Source organism: Hippoglossus hippoglossus, chromosome 9, assembly GCF_009819705.1.
Source record: "Hippoglossus hippoglossus isolate fHipHip1 chromosome 9, fHipHip1.pri, whole genome shotgun sequence".
NCBI classification, from domain to species: Eukaryota; Metazoa; Chordata; class Actinopteri; order Pleuronectiformes; family Pleuronectidae; genus Hippoglossus; species Hippoglossus hippoglossus.
This window is the reverse complement of record NC_047159.1, coordinates 19,695,536-19,711,187: the sequence shown is the minus strand read 5'-3', so window position 1 is coordinate 19,711,187 and position 15,652 is coordinate 19,695,536. Positions and strand designations below refer to the sequence as shown.

At 42.1% G+C, this 15,652-nt stretch overlaps 1 protein-coding gene across 1 annotated transcript; it reads right to left on the bottom strand.

Moving 5' to 3' along the window:
* Positions 1–1,874: 1,874 nt before the first annotated feature.
* On the bottom strand, positions 1,875–10,286 carry unm_hu7912 (un-named hu7912). The gene is made up of 2 exons (XM_034595020.1): positions 9,991–10,286; positions 1,875–7,103 (listed from the first exon to the last, which is right to left on the bottom strand). Exon 2 carries the CDS (start codon positions 7,049–7,051, stop codon positions 3,842–3,844), a length of 3,210 nt encoding a protein of 1,069 aa, XP_034450911.1. The 5' UTR covers positions 7,052–7,103; positions 9,991–10,286; the 3' UTR covers positions 1,875–3,841.
* Positions 10,287–15,652: the final 5,366 nt, after the last annotated feature.

The following is a 15,652-nucleotide window of genomic DNA, read 5'->3' as shown; positions in this document are numbered from 1 at the left end:
GTTTTTCTGGTTTCAAATCATACAACAGTTTGCAATGGAAAACCTCACACTTGGGCCTTTGGGGGTTTTGTCAAAGTCAACTGTATTGATAATTCTGCCATATATACAGGAAATAGACTAGATTCATATGCCATTTTATAATCAGACGGAACATATAAGTATGCAAAAAACAGAACAGATAAGTACACCACATTTTAAGCACTAAAAATATAGTACACAGTACCACATAGTAAACATAAGGCCCGCGGTGGATAGGATGAGAGTAGTGCCAACCCCCAGGGGGCGTGATGGTGTCGTCCGTGTTGTCTGGAGTGTGTGTGCAGTGTGTGTTTAAAAACGCTGTAAGTCATATTTTACTGAATAATATCTGTCAATCTGCTTTTATTATCACTATCACTATTAACAGTTCCCTTCGAAGCCACATTTAAATTCACCAAATCCAGATTTTTATTTGGATCTGCACCCAATTGCACACTTTCATTAAACATTTTTTTTTTCATCAAGATCCATGAGTCAGCTAACATAAAATGCCCCATCTCACAATGTTAAAGAAAGAGGGAAAAAAGCCTGGATCTCCCCCGTTTCCAAATCGCACTAAGATTGAATGTGCTCTTCCCTGACTCTTCCTTCCACCAAATGTCATGGTAATCCATCCAGTAGTTTTTGTGTTATCCTGCTAATAGACAGACAAACGGATGCTGAAGATAGGAGGTAATCAATGCTTTCTTTATTGTTGGCAAAACTTTTCTAATGATCTGTTTCAAGTTCTTATGCTAATTTCAGTCAACATGTTTTTTAAAAAAAATTGAAATAACACATTTTTGTCTTGATGGTCATAAAGCAGCATGTTCCATATTCTTAAAAAAAGAGACTATTTTGTTATATTTTTGTATCCAAATTCTGTATATATTTGAACATCTGGATCCTGTTTGACAATCATTGGCACTGAATATTTAGTTTTAAGCTATTTGTAAAGATAAATCCTGACGTACTAATCCCACTTGAATATGCATGAAATAACTGGCGACCATTCTAGTAACTGTGGGCCTCATATACCCTCACACACTTAAATTGAGAACTCAGACATGTTGCTGCTAACCAATCTAAGCTGACCAACAATAAAATAAATTCTTCTGAGCTAAAGCAGAGCAGGGGCCCACATGGCATGGTGGAACCCAGAAAAGCAGAATACCTGCTCACCTCTCTGGATTTTACATCCAATTTGTTACTACGGCATATCAGTTGTGAATTATTCTTGTTTTGTCTGTGTGTGTGGGGGTGTGGGTGTGTGTGTGTGAAACTATTTGAGCTGTTCAAAATTTCAGCAAATAAAAACGCCTACAGCCTTTGAATGCAACAGTCTGACAAAATGATAATATAATGATGTGTAATATGCTGATGAGAATACACTTAGAGGTGATGGAAAGACACATAATTGTTGGATTAGAGCAAACTTTTTGACGAAGGTGCACTGTCTTAGCATCTTGATCTATAGTCATTCACAAACAACACTGCAGTTGAAATACTTTTACCTGAACTTCATCCCCTGGCACTGCACTTAATACTTAATATGACAGAATAACAGGTAAAACAAAATGCCATAAGCCTTCAATTTGATATTTTGAAAGGAAAGTTTAATAGACAGTAGAATGCAGATTGAAAACCTATAATGGACTGAATAAAAAAAGCAAATTTTATGTTTCACATAAATTATGCATTATTCCACTAGGTGGTGGTCTAATAACATGGAAGAATGAGGCAACACTAAACCCTTTAGCGAGCAGCACAACAGAAGATTCACAGCATGAAACGGATGAGGGAATCTCAACATTTCAGTGTCTCAGAGAAAACAATGAGAAGAAATTTGAGGATGCGGTTATAATTCAAGCTTTTATTAAGCAAAAACTAATATTTTGACAGACAGCATATCTTCATCAGAGCAGATTTACCAATGCAAATGTACAGTCGCTGGTTGAAACATCAGTTGCCACATATTATTAAAAACAGGAACAATAATAGTGTGCTCTACACCTCATCCCCCATTCTAATCTTAAACCTGTATTTACTGTAAAATGAAATGATTGTAAATAGGTATTATATGCACTATGCAAACAAAATGTTTTCTTATCCATTTCATGCACTCTTGTGCTATCACCGGCAGTCATTATATCAAAACCAAGAGAAGATCATTTATAATAATGGAACACCAACAAAGTAAATTATTTCTGAATACATGAGGGACGGGCTATTTCTACATTGAACAGGCCAGTCCTTCATGTGTGTCACTAAACAGAGAGAGATCTAATACCCCAGTGAAGAGCAAAAACGATTTATAACCGATGTCAATGTGCAAGTCTATCATGCCGATTGGAAGATTATTTTAACCTCCTGTTCAAAAACTGGATAGGGATTACTCTGGTGGAGAAATGCAAAGCCACAAGGTCACTCATTAAATTCCATTTATTATATATTTATATATAGGTTATAAACATCACAAAATAGAAACTTGTGGAAGGTCTTGCACAAAGATATATGTATATAACCGAGTAAAAGAGCAACCTTAGATGAGTCAACAATGGCAAAGGAAGCAAGCATATCATCTGGGTTCAGTGGTGCAGCTATGTTAGGAACATTCTTGTTTCATAATTTATGTTTTAGTGCAAACAAAGTCTTTGCAGCTCTTGGCTCCAAGGAATTACTCAATATTAATATTAAAATAGGGTTTACTATATAGATGTTAAGGTTGCTCTTCTATTGCATATTGTTTAAGAACATACTGCGGTATTAGTTACAATAAGGTCTCAAGGTAATGATGTTCAAATTATCTAATACTCAATATATATTATATACCTCTTACATGTCATAGCATCAATTTGTATCTCATTAACATGAAACAATTAACTATTAGCAATATAAATATTAAAATACTTGATATAAATAACATGCTTTGAGCAAAATAATTCTTCTTTTACAATGGTAATTCAAACAACCTAAGTCAAGAGCTGTCAAGCCTTTAGAAATAGCTAAACCTATACATTGCTTCGTGTCAAATGCTTTTTTTTTTTCGTCTGAAGGCCACTTTCAAACAAAGCAATTTATAGAAGGATGACATCAAGTCGTATCGCAGGATGAAGTAAGACCCAACAAAAATATAAATGAGGTGGAAAAAACTGTTTGATTGTACGTCTTTGTCAAACTATCAAATAATAACTAATATAGCAATAATAACAAATACCCACACAACTACAGTATACTTAGGAAACAATACTTAAATACAAAAAAAAAGTTGTAATATTACAACCAACAAGGTATAATATAAATTTCTGCTATAACATTAGTCAAACTAAATCAAAAGTGGGTGACAGTTACAACATGAGACCTGGCTGTGCCCACTATAATGTGGAGGCAATGAGATGTGTACTTCATAAATATTATGTGCTTCATACATAGTCTGCAGAAACGGCACAGATCAAACATATTCACACCTTATACACCTGGATAACTGTTTTTGTGCCTAATCTACATGCAGGCTATTAACTCTTCTGAGTGCAACAGGATCAAAACAAGCCAAAAACAATATAGGGAAACTTTTAAAAGTGAGTGTACACTGTAGTGTATATGTGTGTGTCTATGAGAGTGTTAGTGTTTGTGTGTGGCAATAGAGAGAAAAAAGAAAGAGCGAGAGAGAGAGAGAGAGAGAAAGAGAGAGAGAGAGAGAGAGCAGAGATTCCTCACATATACACACATATTTCTGTATCAGTGTTCAATTTGCTTATACCTTGTATTTACAGTATGTACATACTGTGTACTGACATCATTACCATTACTATTCAGTGATATATTATATAATATCATCCAAGAGATGAGGGGTACCCAACCAGTCCAGTGTTCTTGGCTCAGATGCAGCCATGATCATGCACATAAACTGTTTCCCTGTTCTCTTGTCTATTGGGTAAATCGTGGTAGGAGTGAACCTTTTGTTGCTCTCCACAAACTCACACAGCTGATTATAGATCTTGGGATACTCGTGACGAAGGAAGACTCCCCTGGTCCTGAGCTCACGCTGGATGTTGACAAAGCAAACCTCTCTGGCTTTTCTCCCTTCCTCCCCCTCCTTGTCAATATCTGGTGTGCCTGGAGGTGGAGTGAGGATGAGCGTTTCCATTTCACTGTCCCTCTTAAGTACCTTTTTGTCAGGACTTGAGGAGGCCAAGGACACCTTTGCATATTTTCGAACTGTTGGTGCTGGGACTCTTGGTGAAGGTCTATTAGGCACTAGTTCACCAACAGCTATGGATACATTCAGAAGGAAACATTCATTGGGGTCATACTCATTCCCTGCCTGCTGCAGTTCCTTGCAGTATTCACCAAGGTTGTCCTTGAATCCATCCAGTTCTCTGAGAGACAAGTATGTGGGAGACATGAGGAGGCTCTCCAGCCCAACATGCAGGAAGTTGTCAGCTGTGTCTGGATTAGCAAAACCCAGGAAGAGAACGCCTCTCCCTCTGGAGAGGTAGCCAGCTTTAGCCACACGAGAGAAGGCTTTGTGGATATCTGAGCTCTCTCTGCAGAACTTAAGAGTGTGTCGGCACACACTGCTGACCCGACCATAAAGGCAGGTTTCTTTGTGGGTCTCCCAGTTGTCCCTGCGGCAGTTTCGTGAGCAATAAAAGGTGTAGCAACTGTGACATGATTTGTAGTACAAGCAAGCGTTGAACATACTCTCGATCCGGTTGCATTTCTTGTTAGCACACACCATAGTGTCATCATCATCTGTGCTGTGGTCTGGAGAACATTCTTCTGCACTCCTTTGTAAAGCATCACACCCACTATCGGGGTCTTTGATTGTGTCAGGGCTTGATTTAGAGGACTGCTGTGTGTTCAGACAGCCTAAGTTTTCAAGTCCAGAAGATTCTCTGTCTTTGTCATCATCTTCAGTAATGAGTTGTTTTAGCTGGTCCAAAAGGTCGACACTTGATTTTCTGCAAGTTGGTGGTTTGTAATCAACAACCAAATCTGCTAGGAGTTCGTCCAGCTGCTCTAGACTCTGCTGGAGGGAGAAGTTGTTGTGTTTCCTGTCTTTGGTTATGTCTGCTGTGGTGGACGGCTGCTTCTGATGCAGTATTCTCGAAGATGAAGTCTTTTCAGCATCCGACATATCCCAACGGACAGAGTGCACATCACGCCGCTTGCTGTTGGCTGCAGAGATGTCATTGTCTGTTATGGTAATCTCCGGTGTTACAAACCAGTTCCCACTCTTGATGTTCCTCCACGGACTGCTTGACCCCCTCTCTAACGAGTTTTCGGATAGTGAGAGTGCAGCATAACGTCTTGGCGAACTGGAGAGGTTAAGTATAACAGGTTGAGATGTAACATCAGCGGGTGCTCCATGCTTTGCTTGGTAAAACAGGTTCTCATAGCTTCGTCCACGAGGTACTGACTGCTCTCTGTCATGCCGTGGATATAGAATATTGTCCCAAGACTTGGAATGGTTTTTGACCTCCGCTCCTAGTCTACTTGTGTCTACATAGCTGCTAGTAAACCACGGGGGTATACTGGGGTCTTGTCTTACACTTGGTGGTGTGTGCAGAGAAGACCGGTTAGAATAACCAGATATACTTGAGCGATACAAGTCATCTGAAAAAGCCTGGGACATTCGTGGGCGTTGACGACCCTCCGTATAATATGGCCTTGAGTGAAAGTACTGCTCCTCAGGAGAGCTGAACTGTTTGGGATAAAACAACCTCGAGCTACTCGTATGGTATGGATTGAATTGGCTGTCATCTCCATAGTAAGATCTTGACAATGGAGTTTGAGAAAAGTAGGACCCTGCCTCACTCGTGGAGTAAGGCCTACTATATGCAGAGTGTGCTGGCTCTCTGTTGGACAGGCGCTCTGTGTAATATGGCCTGACTGGAAGGGTATGCACCAATCTAGTCCTTGGATCATACTGACATGTCATTGTACTACCATGGCTGGTTAAACTAGAGTGATCATCCTGAAAGTGTGCTCTAGAATAGGGATGGCCTGGATACCGAACAGGGTCCTCTGTGTAGAAAAACTTGGTGGGTATGTTCGGATTTGAGTAAGCTCTTTGCTCTTGACTCAGATATGGTGCTGTTGGTGACTGCATTCTGTGCATGTCTAGATGCTGGTAGGAAATGGGAGACATGCTGGTGGTGTAGTGGTATCCTTGTCTAAAATCTCCACTATAGCATTCGCTTGGTGTGGGTGTTGGCGAGGAGACAACCTGCCGTGGTACATACAAACCTCGACTGCTACTAGCCTGGGAGTATCTCTGCCAAAGGTGCTCAGTCCGTACATTAGGAACCTGCCTAGATGTGTGCTGCAGTACAGAAGCGTCTGGTTTAATGTCCACACGGCACCTGACATGAGGGGTTACAGCTGGTTTTTCTGGTTTGTCCTCCTCAAAACAGTCTGACACATAGAGGGGAGAGTGAGGCTGAAGTTTGATAGGATGCACCTCATTCAAAAAAGCCCTGTTTGATGTGTAGGATTCTCTTGGTGTTTCAGAAGTCCTCAGGGTATCTGATGCAGCCTGAGGTGCATCCCTGCCCTTCCTGGCTCCTGGAGGAGACACTGAGATGGGCACAGGAGTGAGGGTTGCCTTAACCCTTGGAGCACTTTTAGATCTTGTTCTCTTTTTAGAGTCTGACCATGTAAGATGGCTGTTTTTTTCATGGCTGTTCTGCTGCTGGAACTGCCTGGTATTAAACAGATCGGGAGACGAAAAGCGAAGATGTCCCTGTTGATCAAGTCCATTCCACATGACATCTTTGTTTAATGTCTGATGCTCAGCCCTCTTGTACGGGTACTCCATTGAGGATGAAAAAGACTGTGGATCATCCAGTGACTCAATGAAGTCAAAGCTACGGCAGTGTCTTTTGTTAATGATTTCTGGTTTGTCTATCATTTTCAAGTCACATTGCTGGGAGGAGTGGAGAGAAAAAGAGTGGTCGTTGATAGGATTTGAACTAATGTCCTGATACAAAGTCGATGCCAGTATATCAGGGGGATGTGTCCGTGTCATCTTAAAGTAACTTCATTGGTCTCCATTAGGTGTCATTCAAGATCAACACAGCCTGTGGGAAGAGATAAAACAAAAACAACTGAATGCACTGTATGGGCTTCAAGCAAAGTTTCAAGAAAAAAGACAATAAGTACAAAGGACATATCTACTTAGTCTGTGATTCAAAACATGTGCTGAAATCATTTCAGTCCATTAACATTACAAGCAAATATATATAACAATATCCGTTTTTGGTCTGATTCCTGTACAGATGACCTGGTAAAAATGTAACCGATTTAAAGACTTATTTACAACCCAAGGTTGATTTCTTGCCAGTAGCCACAACACAATATCTTACCAACTTGATAACCAGTCATTCTCTTAAAACCTTGAGTTAATATAACATATTTGAGGTGGCAGCATGTACAACCTCAAACAGTTATAGCAGGCTGAGACATAGTCTTTATTTAGAATGAATATATTGTTTACTAAAATCAGATACAAAGCTTTTAATTCAAAAAATATCAAATTTAACATACACTGTAACACACCAAACTGCTGTTTACTAAGGAATCTAACTTTTTAACTTCACTTGATTCAAAGATGAATTACTAAACATGGCTGTAGACATGTTTATTTTTGATTTTACTGTATTACTGCAGCAAATATTGGGATACCATTAAATAAGTTATCTATAATTATATATTAGTGAGCTTACAATGTAAACAAAGATGATATTAAAGATTTGTTTGATTTTCATTGGAGGATTATTACAGAGTCAAACATTTAAAAATAAGCAGCACAACAAAACATTTTGTCCTCTACAGTTTTAATTATTCACATCTCCTCAACAACTTCTCTCTGAGATAAAAAAATAAAATATGCAGACGATTTTATTAGGCATATAAAGAATATCATGTATGTTATTTCAACAATGGATTTTTATGTGTCATACACATGGGCTTTCTTGTTGGCACTCGCCCACAAGCCAACCCTGAGCTACCATCTGTTCGTCGTGATGAGAGAGGACTGACCAGCCATCTCTCTGTCATGTCTCCGCAACACACCAGGTTCACGTCTGTTCACACACGACCAACATGACGAACAAACCTTTTCTGTTATTCACTGCTCTGCTTGGTTTGTTAGAATTTCTTGTTCCTGGACATAATGTAGAGTATGTGTACATCATTTGGCTGCACTTAATAAACAGAAACAAACAGCTATAGTTGCATTAAAACAATTATTCTATTTATTTTATCAGATATCTAAAAAAGAGACTGTTTCAAAAGATCTATGATCTATGATTTTATACTCAGTATCTCATTGCATTTATCATGACAACCTTGCTATTACATTACTTCTACACAGTAAAACTATTATATTCATCTTATTGTGCGAGTAACAAATTATTCAGGTAATCTAGGTTTTAATTTGGTATGTTAAAATCAACAACTTTAAATTATTAAATTAAATCCAATGAAGTTTAAGCATTTCAAAGCTTTTTAAGCCAAAGCTTCTGAAAGCCTGTGAAAACTGCTGCTTTCTTACAAGTCTGCCATTCTGGTTGAATATATTTCATTATCAGCTGTTCTGTCACTGTTGGGACGATGGTCACTCATGTGTTATTGATACAACAATAATCTGGAATTAATTCTGTGTCATTTGTTCCCATACAGCATAAAGCGTTGCATTATTAATATCCTATTAGTGATGACGGTGGAAATGATGTCTAAACCACATAGGAAAAGTAAGTTACTTCAATCCATCAGTTCCAATCTTCCAATCTTTCTAGGTTTAAATGAATGAGATGAGGTGTCAGCGGGATGACGAGACTTCTTCATTCAGTATAAAAAATAGAGCCGATGAGGTGAAGGATGTGAGTAGTTCACTACCACAATCTATCTGCCTCAAACAAGAGCACCACTTTGAATACATTAATGGATATGAATAATAGCCATCAGCTCTCCAAGTGTAGCGAGACAACATGGTTAAAGTAGATATTAATGGATTTGCAATGATAGTGTACAAATAGCTCTACATAAGGACTCTACAAGGAATTATACAGCAAATACTACATGAGATTGATAAAATATCAGAATTAAATAGGTCTACTGTGAGGTCATCATTACAGAAGATGACCACAGACACACTTCTAACTCCCTGTAGAAATATGAAGACTTTTCCTCTTAATATTTAATCACACTGATCATTGACACAACAGATTGTTTTTTCTTGTTTGTTTTTAATTGAAGGTCAAGCCAAGATGGTACAAGACTATAACTCAACACATTCCTCCCTCTGTTCATCTTCATGGTCTGATGCTGTTACCATGGGGGGGGGGGGGGGGGCTACACTTTCTAGCACAGCATGCCACATACTGTCTCCATGGCTACAGCACACAGCAAAGAAACCATGAAACACTCCTCTTAGTTGCTCACTGAGGGAAAAATCTCAGGCTGGGGGAAAACAAATCTGTTAAATAACCAGTAAGAATGGCTGCAGCCTCTTCATGGTGCCATGCGGTGTTTATGGTTACATGCAGGTTAATGAATATTGGGCTCATATTCACTTGGGAGATTAATTGCAAGTAAAACAACTTGGGGGGTGTGCTCTCCCGCAGGGATTTCCAGAGAATAGCAAATGTGATGCAGTTCGCCTGAACCCCCCCCCCCAGGGGCCAAGCCGCGGCGCACTGAGCCTCGTTGTTACCCAACACTGGCTCCGGCGCACCCGGGCACCCTCCTGTTATTTTGGTGCTGCGGCGCAGGACGGCCCTCCATCCTCTCCGAGGCTGACCCGATGCCTTTCAATGGCATCGTTTGCAGCAGGGAAAAAGACAGGCGGAGGCGGAGGGCTCAGCTGGGGGACGGGGGCCGCCGATCGTGAGCAGGGAGCCCGGTGGGAATGACTTGGGCTAAGTTTGTGCACGTTAGATCTAAGAAGTGAATGCGGGGCCTTACCGTGTCGTCGGATGCGGGGGACATGGTGGTGGTGGTGGTGGTGTAGAAGCAGCGGCAGCAGCAGCAGCCCGCTCTCCCCGCGGGCTGCAGCCTCAGTCCTGGCGCACCTGCTGTGAGCCTCCCGGAGCCGAGCGCACGTCCTTCATGCTGCTTTTACATGTTGTCTGTGTCACCCGGCGATGCTCTCGCGCGCGCTTATGTCTTTGAGAGAGTGTGCGTGTGTTTGTGAGTGTGTGTGATGGGGAGGAAGGAGGAGGTGTGTCCGAGCCTGCGCCTGTGCGCGTGCCTCTGGAGGCGTGGTTGTGCGTGTTTATGTGAGGAGGGGGCGCTTGTAGGAGGAGGAGGAGGAGGAGGAGGCCGGGGCTGGGGTTGGGTGGGTGTTCACAGTGCACTGCGGTGTCTCCGTTCATCTCTGAATATATGGAGCTCTAAATGTAAGTGCGTGAGTGTTTTCCGGTGGAGCTGCTGGCTGTGTGGTCATCCTGCAGTGAGAGAGAGGGGCTCTGTGATCAAAGCAGATCTGATGGTGACATTTATGAAAGTCTGCAGACAGGTTGAAAAGACTGCATCACACAACCGAGCCTCTCCTAAACCTGTAGCCACTGGTGCTCCTCCTACACCAGTGGACATGGGGATGGGAAAGATTAACTGTTTGCTTCTTAATTCCATCACTGACTAATGTGCCACTACTTTCCCCATCTATGAAATATCAGAAAACTGTGACAGTGCAGGTTGTAACTCTCCATACTCTCAGGTGACACCTTTAAATGGTCCTCCACCCAAAAAGCAAAAGTATTAAATTTACTTTCATTCATCAGCATAAAGAAAAGCCTCAAATTATTGCATCGAGATTGAATCTTGAGCGTGTGTGCATGTGTATGTGTGTGTGTGTGTGTGTGTGTGTGTGTGTGTGTGTGTGTGTGTGGGCTTGGGAAATTGTTCGCTTAAAACTATTTAGAGGTTTTTCGAAAAACAAAATAGTTGTAGAAAACAGTAAAGTTGACTAATCACTGCTGCTTTATAGTCTGATGGACTGCATGCAGTTCAATTCATTTTATTTGTAAAGCATCAAATCACAACATACATTATCTCGAGCCAAGTGTTTACAGTGATTCAAATCTGCTTGGAGAGCCTGTGCATACATTGGCACAGATTGGCCCCTGAAGGAACTGCTCAGATAACCCACGAGGCTTCTTAATATAATATCCTCTCTCGCTTGCAGATCATGTGTTTGTACTTTTGCAAGAAGCCCCCGTGTAACACACATCTGCCCCAGAGTCCCACCGCGCCACATCCTTCTGCATTGTCTGAATTGATGATGGGGACATCTGGCTGTGAGCCCCGGCCCGGAGCATGTGACTGCCGCAGGAAAACTGCTTACCGTAGCACTCTGACGGCTAAGAGAGAAATCACTACAGACGAAGTGTGCTGATCACGCTGAAGATCACAATGATACTTTGCTTTGACAGAGCTCATTTCGCTGCAGGAGAGTCAGCTTCACACGCTGCTCGAGCATGGACTATCTATACTTTTCTTGCCTGCGTCCTGGTGACAGAACACCACGGCCAAGACTCCATCTGTGACACACCACGTGTATTAGATATGATTCAGAACAACAGGACAGTGGATCTCACATTGTGCGGCTTCCAGCATCCCTGAGCTGAGAGTGGGATCTATCTGGGCATGTGTGACTCACCCTCACCGGCACAGTGCTTTGGCATCAGTTTGTGTCAGCTGTGGGTTAGCAGGCATAAGTGTCCGTCAGCTGGCTGCTAGCAGGTGTCGCAGGCACCTCACAGGCTCCGTGGAGAGGAAATCAATGGCTCTGTTGATTAGAAGCCCCTCTGACAGGGATCGATCAGGCTAATACCACCACAAAGTAACAACACTGAAGCCGAACACTACGCCATTCTGCCTCCAACACGAGCTCACACTGCTCAGACGTCACAGACGTAATGAGCCATAAGGAAGAATCTGGCCATTCTGCTTTCTTCCGGCTTCCCACTCATGCTGGCACAGTAAACAAACCTTCAGTTATCCAGATGTCTCCAATTAAATCTATCCAAGATTAAGTGTCTTTCTGCAAAGTTTCTATCTGATTTCTCTGCCTGGGCCCCAAAAATAGCCAGTGTGGCAGGCCCGATACAGAGCAAGTTATTTTGGACTGTCGTCATATGTCAGAGGAACAAAGAAAACACATTAGATGGAGATGTTAAAGCAAAAACATTTCAGTTTGACTGTATCATGGGAACCCCCCCGGGGAAGTGAGGGATGTTGTGTGTGGTCCCTGCAGTGGTTAATATTTCACACAGCTGGAATTAGACCTCTTAGACAGACATATGTCTGAACGTGGGTGGTTCCCTGACATCCTACAGAACCTTTTTATGCCCTTCATGAAATATGCAGTCCCTTGGAGTCACTTGGAGGTGAAGTGCAGCGGTGGTGAGTCGGAAAAAACGCAGCAGGAGATGCACCCGGTCTTTCCTTAATTCCAACTCAAACCTGATTAATTCCTCAGCTAAATTAAACCACTCAATCCTCTCCGTTCAAACGTTCGTGCCCCAGACGTGATTTACAGTCGTGGCGGGACATATAGGGCGCACACGACTCAGACCTCTTTTTGTGAGGATTTAGAGGCAGTCAAGTGAAGTGGATGTCTTTTTGGCTCGACAGGGAACCGAAGAATTTGCGTTGGCATAGTTTAGATCCCTGGTGGATCAGACTAGATTTTATTCAGCAGATTGTTAGTTCTCTTTCAAGTGACCCAGAGTAAGAAATGTTCATGTTACTGCCCTCAGGGAGCTGATACTGTCTGTGCAAGTGGGAAAAGAAGCAGAAGCAGAAGCATCTTTATTGGCCAAGTATGTGTTCACATACAAGAGGTTTAACACTGCTTTTGCTCTCAGTGTACTAACATAGAAACAGCTATAGGGATGAGTACAACAGAAAAACTGAACAACAACGAATAGTAGGAGAATGTGCAATATCCTATACTGGAAACCCTGATGACCAGCACCATTAAAGTATACAACATGAGGTTATGTGCAAGTTGTGCAAAGAAGCAATAAGCAATGAAACAAACAATAAATACAGTATAAATATGCCGACAGGGGATGTAGTATATGTACTAAACATTTCTACACAGGATTGTGTGCAGGATTTACAGCAAGCAGGAGATCTTTACTGTCATATCGATGTCATGCATGTTAGAAACTGTGCATATGCATCAGAGATCAGATGCATTGCTCTGCCTCGTGAAGAAGAATAGAATTGGAAAAAAAATCATTTACTTGATTATGAAATTATTTATTTTCATTGGCTGCACAGAAAAAAGAACATTCCAGTCCACTGTGAGTAACACTCATGAACAAATTCATGTGCATGCCAAACTATTTGGGTGCGGTATCCATGGCGACGCACAGCGAGTAGGAGCAAGAGAGAGCGAATTGATTTGAAAAGGAAATGAAGTAAAGTGCTGATGGGAGTCTTCCATGGAGACCATAAAAACCTACGTCACCGGGCTGAAGCCAAGGCAGGTGAAAATTGCTCGTGAGGCTCCAGCAATGTGAAAATGCACCGTGGGAGCAGATCAGCAGTTCAGCCTCATTTCCACTGTAACGTTCGGTGAAAACATACACAGCACAGATGTCTCTCTCTCGTACGCCCCAGATTATCTCCATCAGAGATTGACAATTTAAAGATAACATAAGGATCACCATAAGGAGACCCCCACCCTGCCCCCCCTGTGGCAGCCTCACGGTGAAAACAAGACCTACACTTATGTGGGCCGAGCCACCTCTCACTACATGTAGGTCAAAGTAAGAATAGTGGAGATATTATTCACAGCTGCACCGAACTAACACAAACTCCTGTGTCCTGGCCTCTGGAGTCGCAGTAAGCCATCCCATGGTGCAGCTTAATTAAATCTTTACTACATACTCCGCTCTCATCCTTCATCATCTGCCATCTTGGCTTGAGGTTCACTCAGTCATGTGTGCAGGTTTATTAAAGGGGAAACACATTTGGAACCAAAAGGTACATGCCTCTCAGAGCGGTGCAGCTTCTCCCCCTGGGCCTCCCGACAGCGTGAGTTATTCGTGGTTATGCATTGTCACCATTATATTGTTATGTAACAACAGAGTGCGGTAATATTACATTCAGAGCAAACCGCTCCCGCTCAGAGTTTCGTCAGATTTTCCGGCGCTGATTGAAGTCAGCAGGAGGTTTTAGAATGCAGGGCTGTCATCAAGGTCTCGCTATTCAAGTCTGGAGAGACAACAAATCGTTTGTGCCTCGCTGAGAAGAGGTCCTTCTAAATATGGATATCCTTCAGCCACCATCCCACTGCAGCACAATGCAAAGCAGTACTGAGTTGCACTAATTGTGCCGGGTTGTGAGGCAGCGTGTATGCGAGCTGTGACAGCCAGTGTTTGCCTTTCAGAAACAAATAGCTGATAGCTGAATGAAACAACAGAACCGTGGACTGACATTAGCTTCTACTTTTCCTTCATAAAATGATGAGAATGACAGGAACACTTGCTTATATGTTTTCTTTAAGTATGTATAATGAACGACACAAATGTGGTTTGACCCCCTCACTCCCCAACACCCCCCCCCCCATGCCTGGCATTTATCCCATGCAAACCCTGTGTACTTTGCACACGCCCCCTCCCATCAAATTAAATGTGCAAATCAGTTTTGACACTTGCTTCAATTTGTGATTTAATGGCGTCTTAATGTATGAAATAACGCGTCTCAGGTGCAGCCATCCAGATGTACCTGTGCTCGCAGATTCTCGGGGCGATGTAAATGGGTCAGATCTAGAAATATCCAGGCTCGGAGAGGGACGCCGTGAGCGCCCCTCCCCTTTTTTAAACAGAATGAGACTGGTGCTGGCAGTACCCTTGAATCCTTCATTTGTGACCTGCAAAGTCATGAAAGTTGTATCAGGATGATTACACAACATCTCTATAGCGTATGAGGAGGAAGATCACAATATCAGGTGTGTTCTGTAAATAGATGGTTTAGTTTGCGAGACAGTGATAAACTCTGTCTTATCAGTTTATCACTGTCGTCTTCTATCTAGATACGAGCCTTTCCTTTGCTAATGCAGCATGACAATGTTGTGTGTTAATGTGTGAGGTGTGTGTATGGAATCTTTCCTGATCAGAGAGGATCCTAACGACTAACCAAACCCAGATTTATTAGAAGAGAACAGCATGGCCCACTGGGCAGGGAGATAGGAAGTGCAAGCAAGCGGACAGACCAACCATATACTGACCTTTCATGAGTCGCTATATAACATCCTACCTGCAAATTGGGTTTTTCTCGCCAGTCACTTTTGTCTGCAGTGAAATCTATCAAGGGAAAAATAAGTTGATCCACTGTTATTAAAATTCAATCTTCTCCAACTCAGCATTAAACCCACCAGCCAAAAATATTTGGACAGGGTAATTCATTTGATAGTTGGATGAGAGTAGATTTTAATATTTTTCTCACAACTCTGGATGCAGACAGTCATTGTACAAAACAAGGCAATGAAATACAATCATTCTTCGTCTGGGGGTGCATAACACTACCGGTCTCTGTCAGCTGCAGCTGCTGCATTCAGATCAGCAAAAGATACTAGAACATAATACATGTGTTTTTCCTTCCTTTTTTC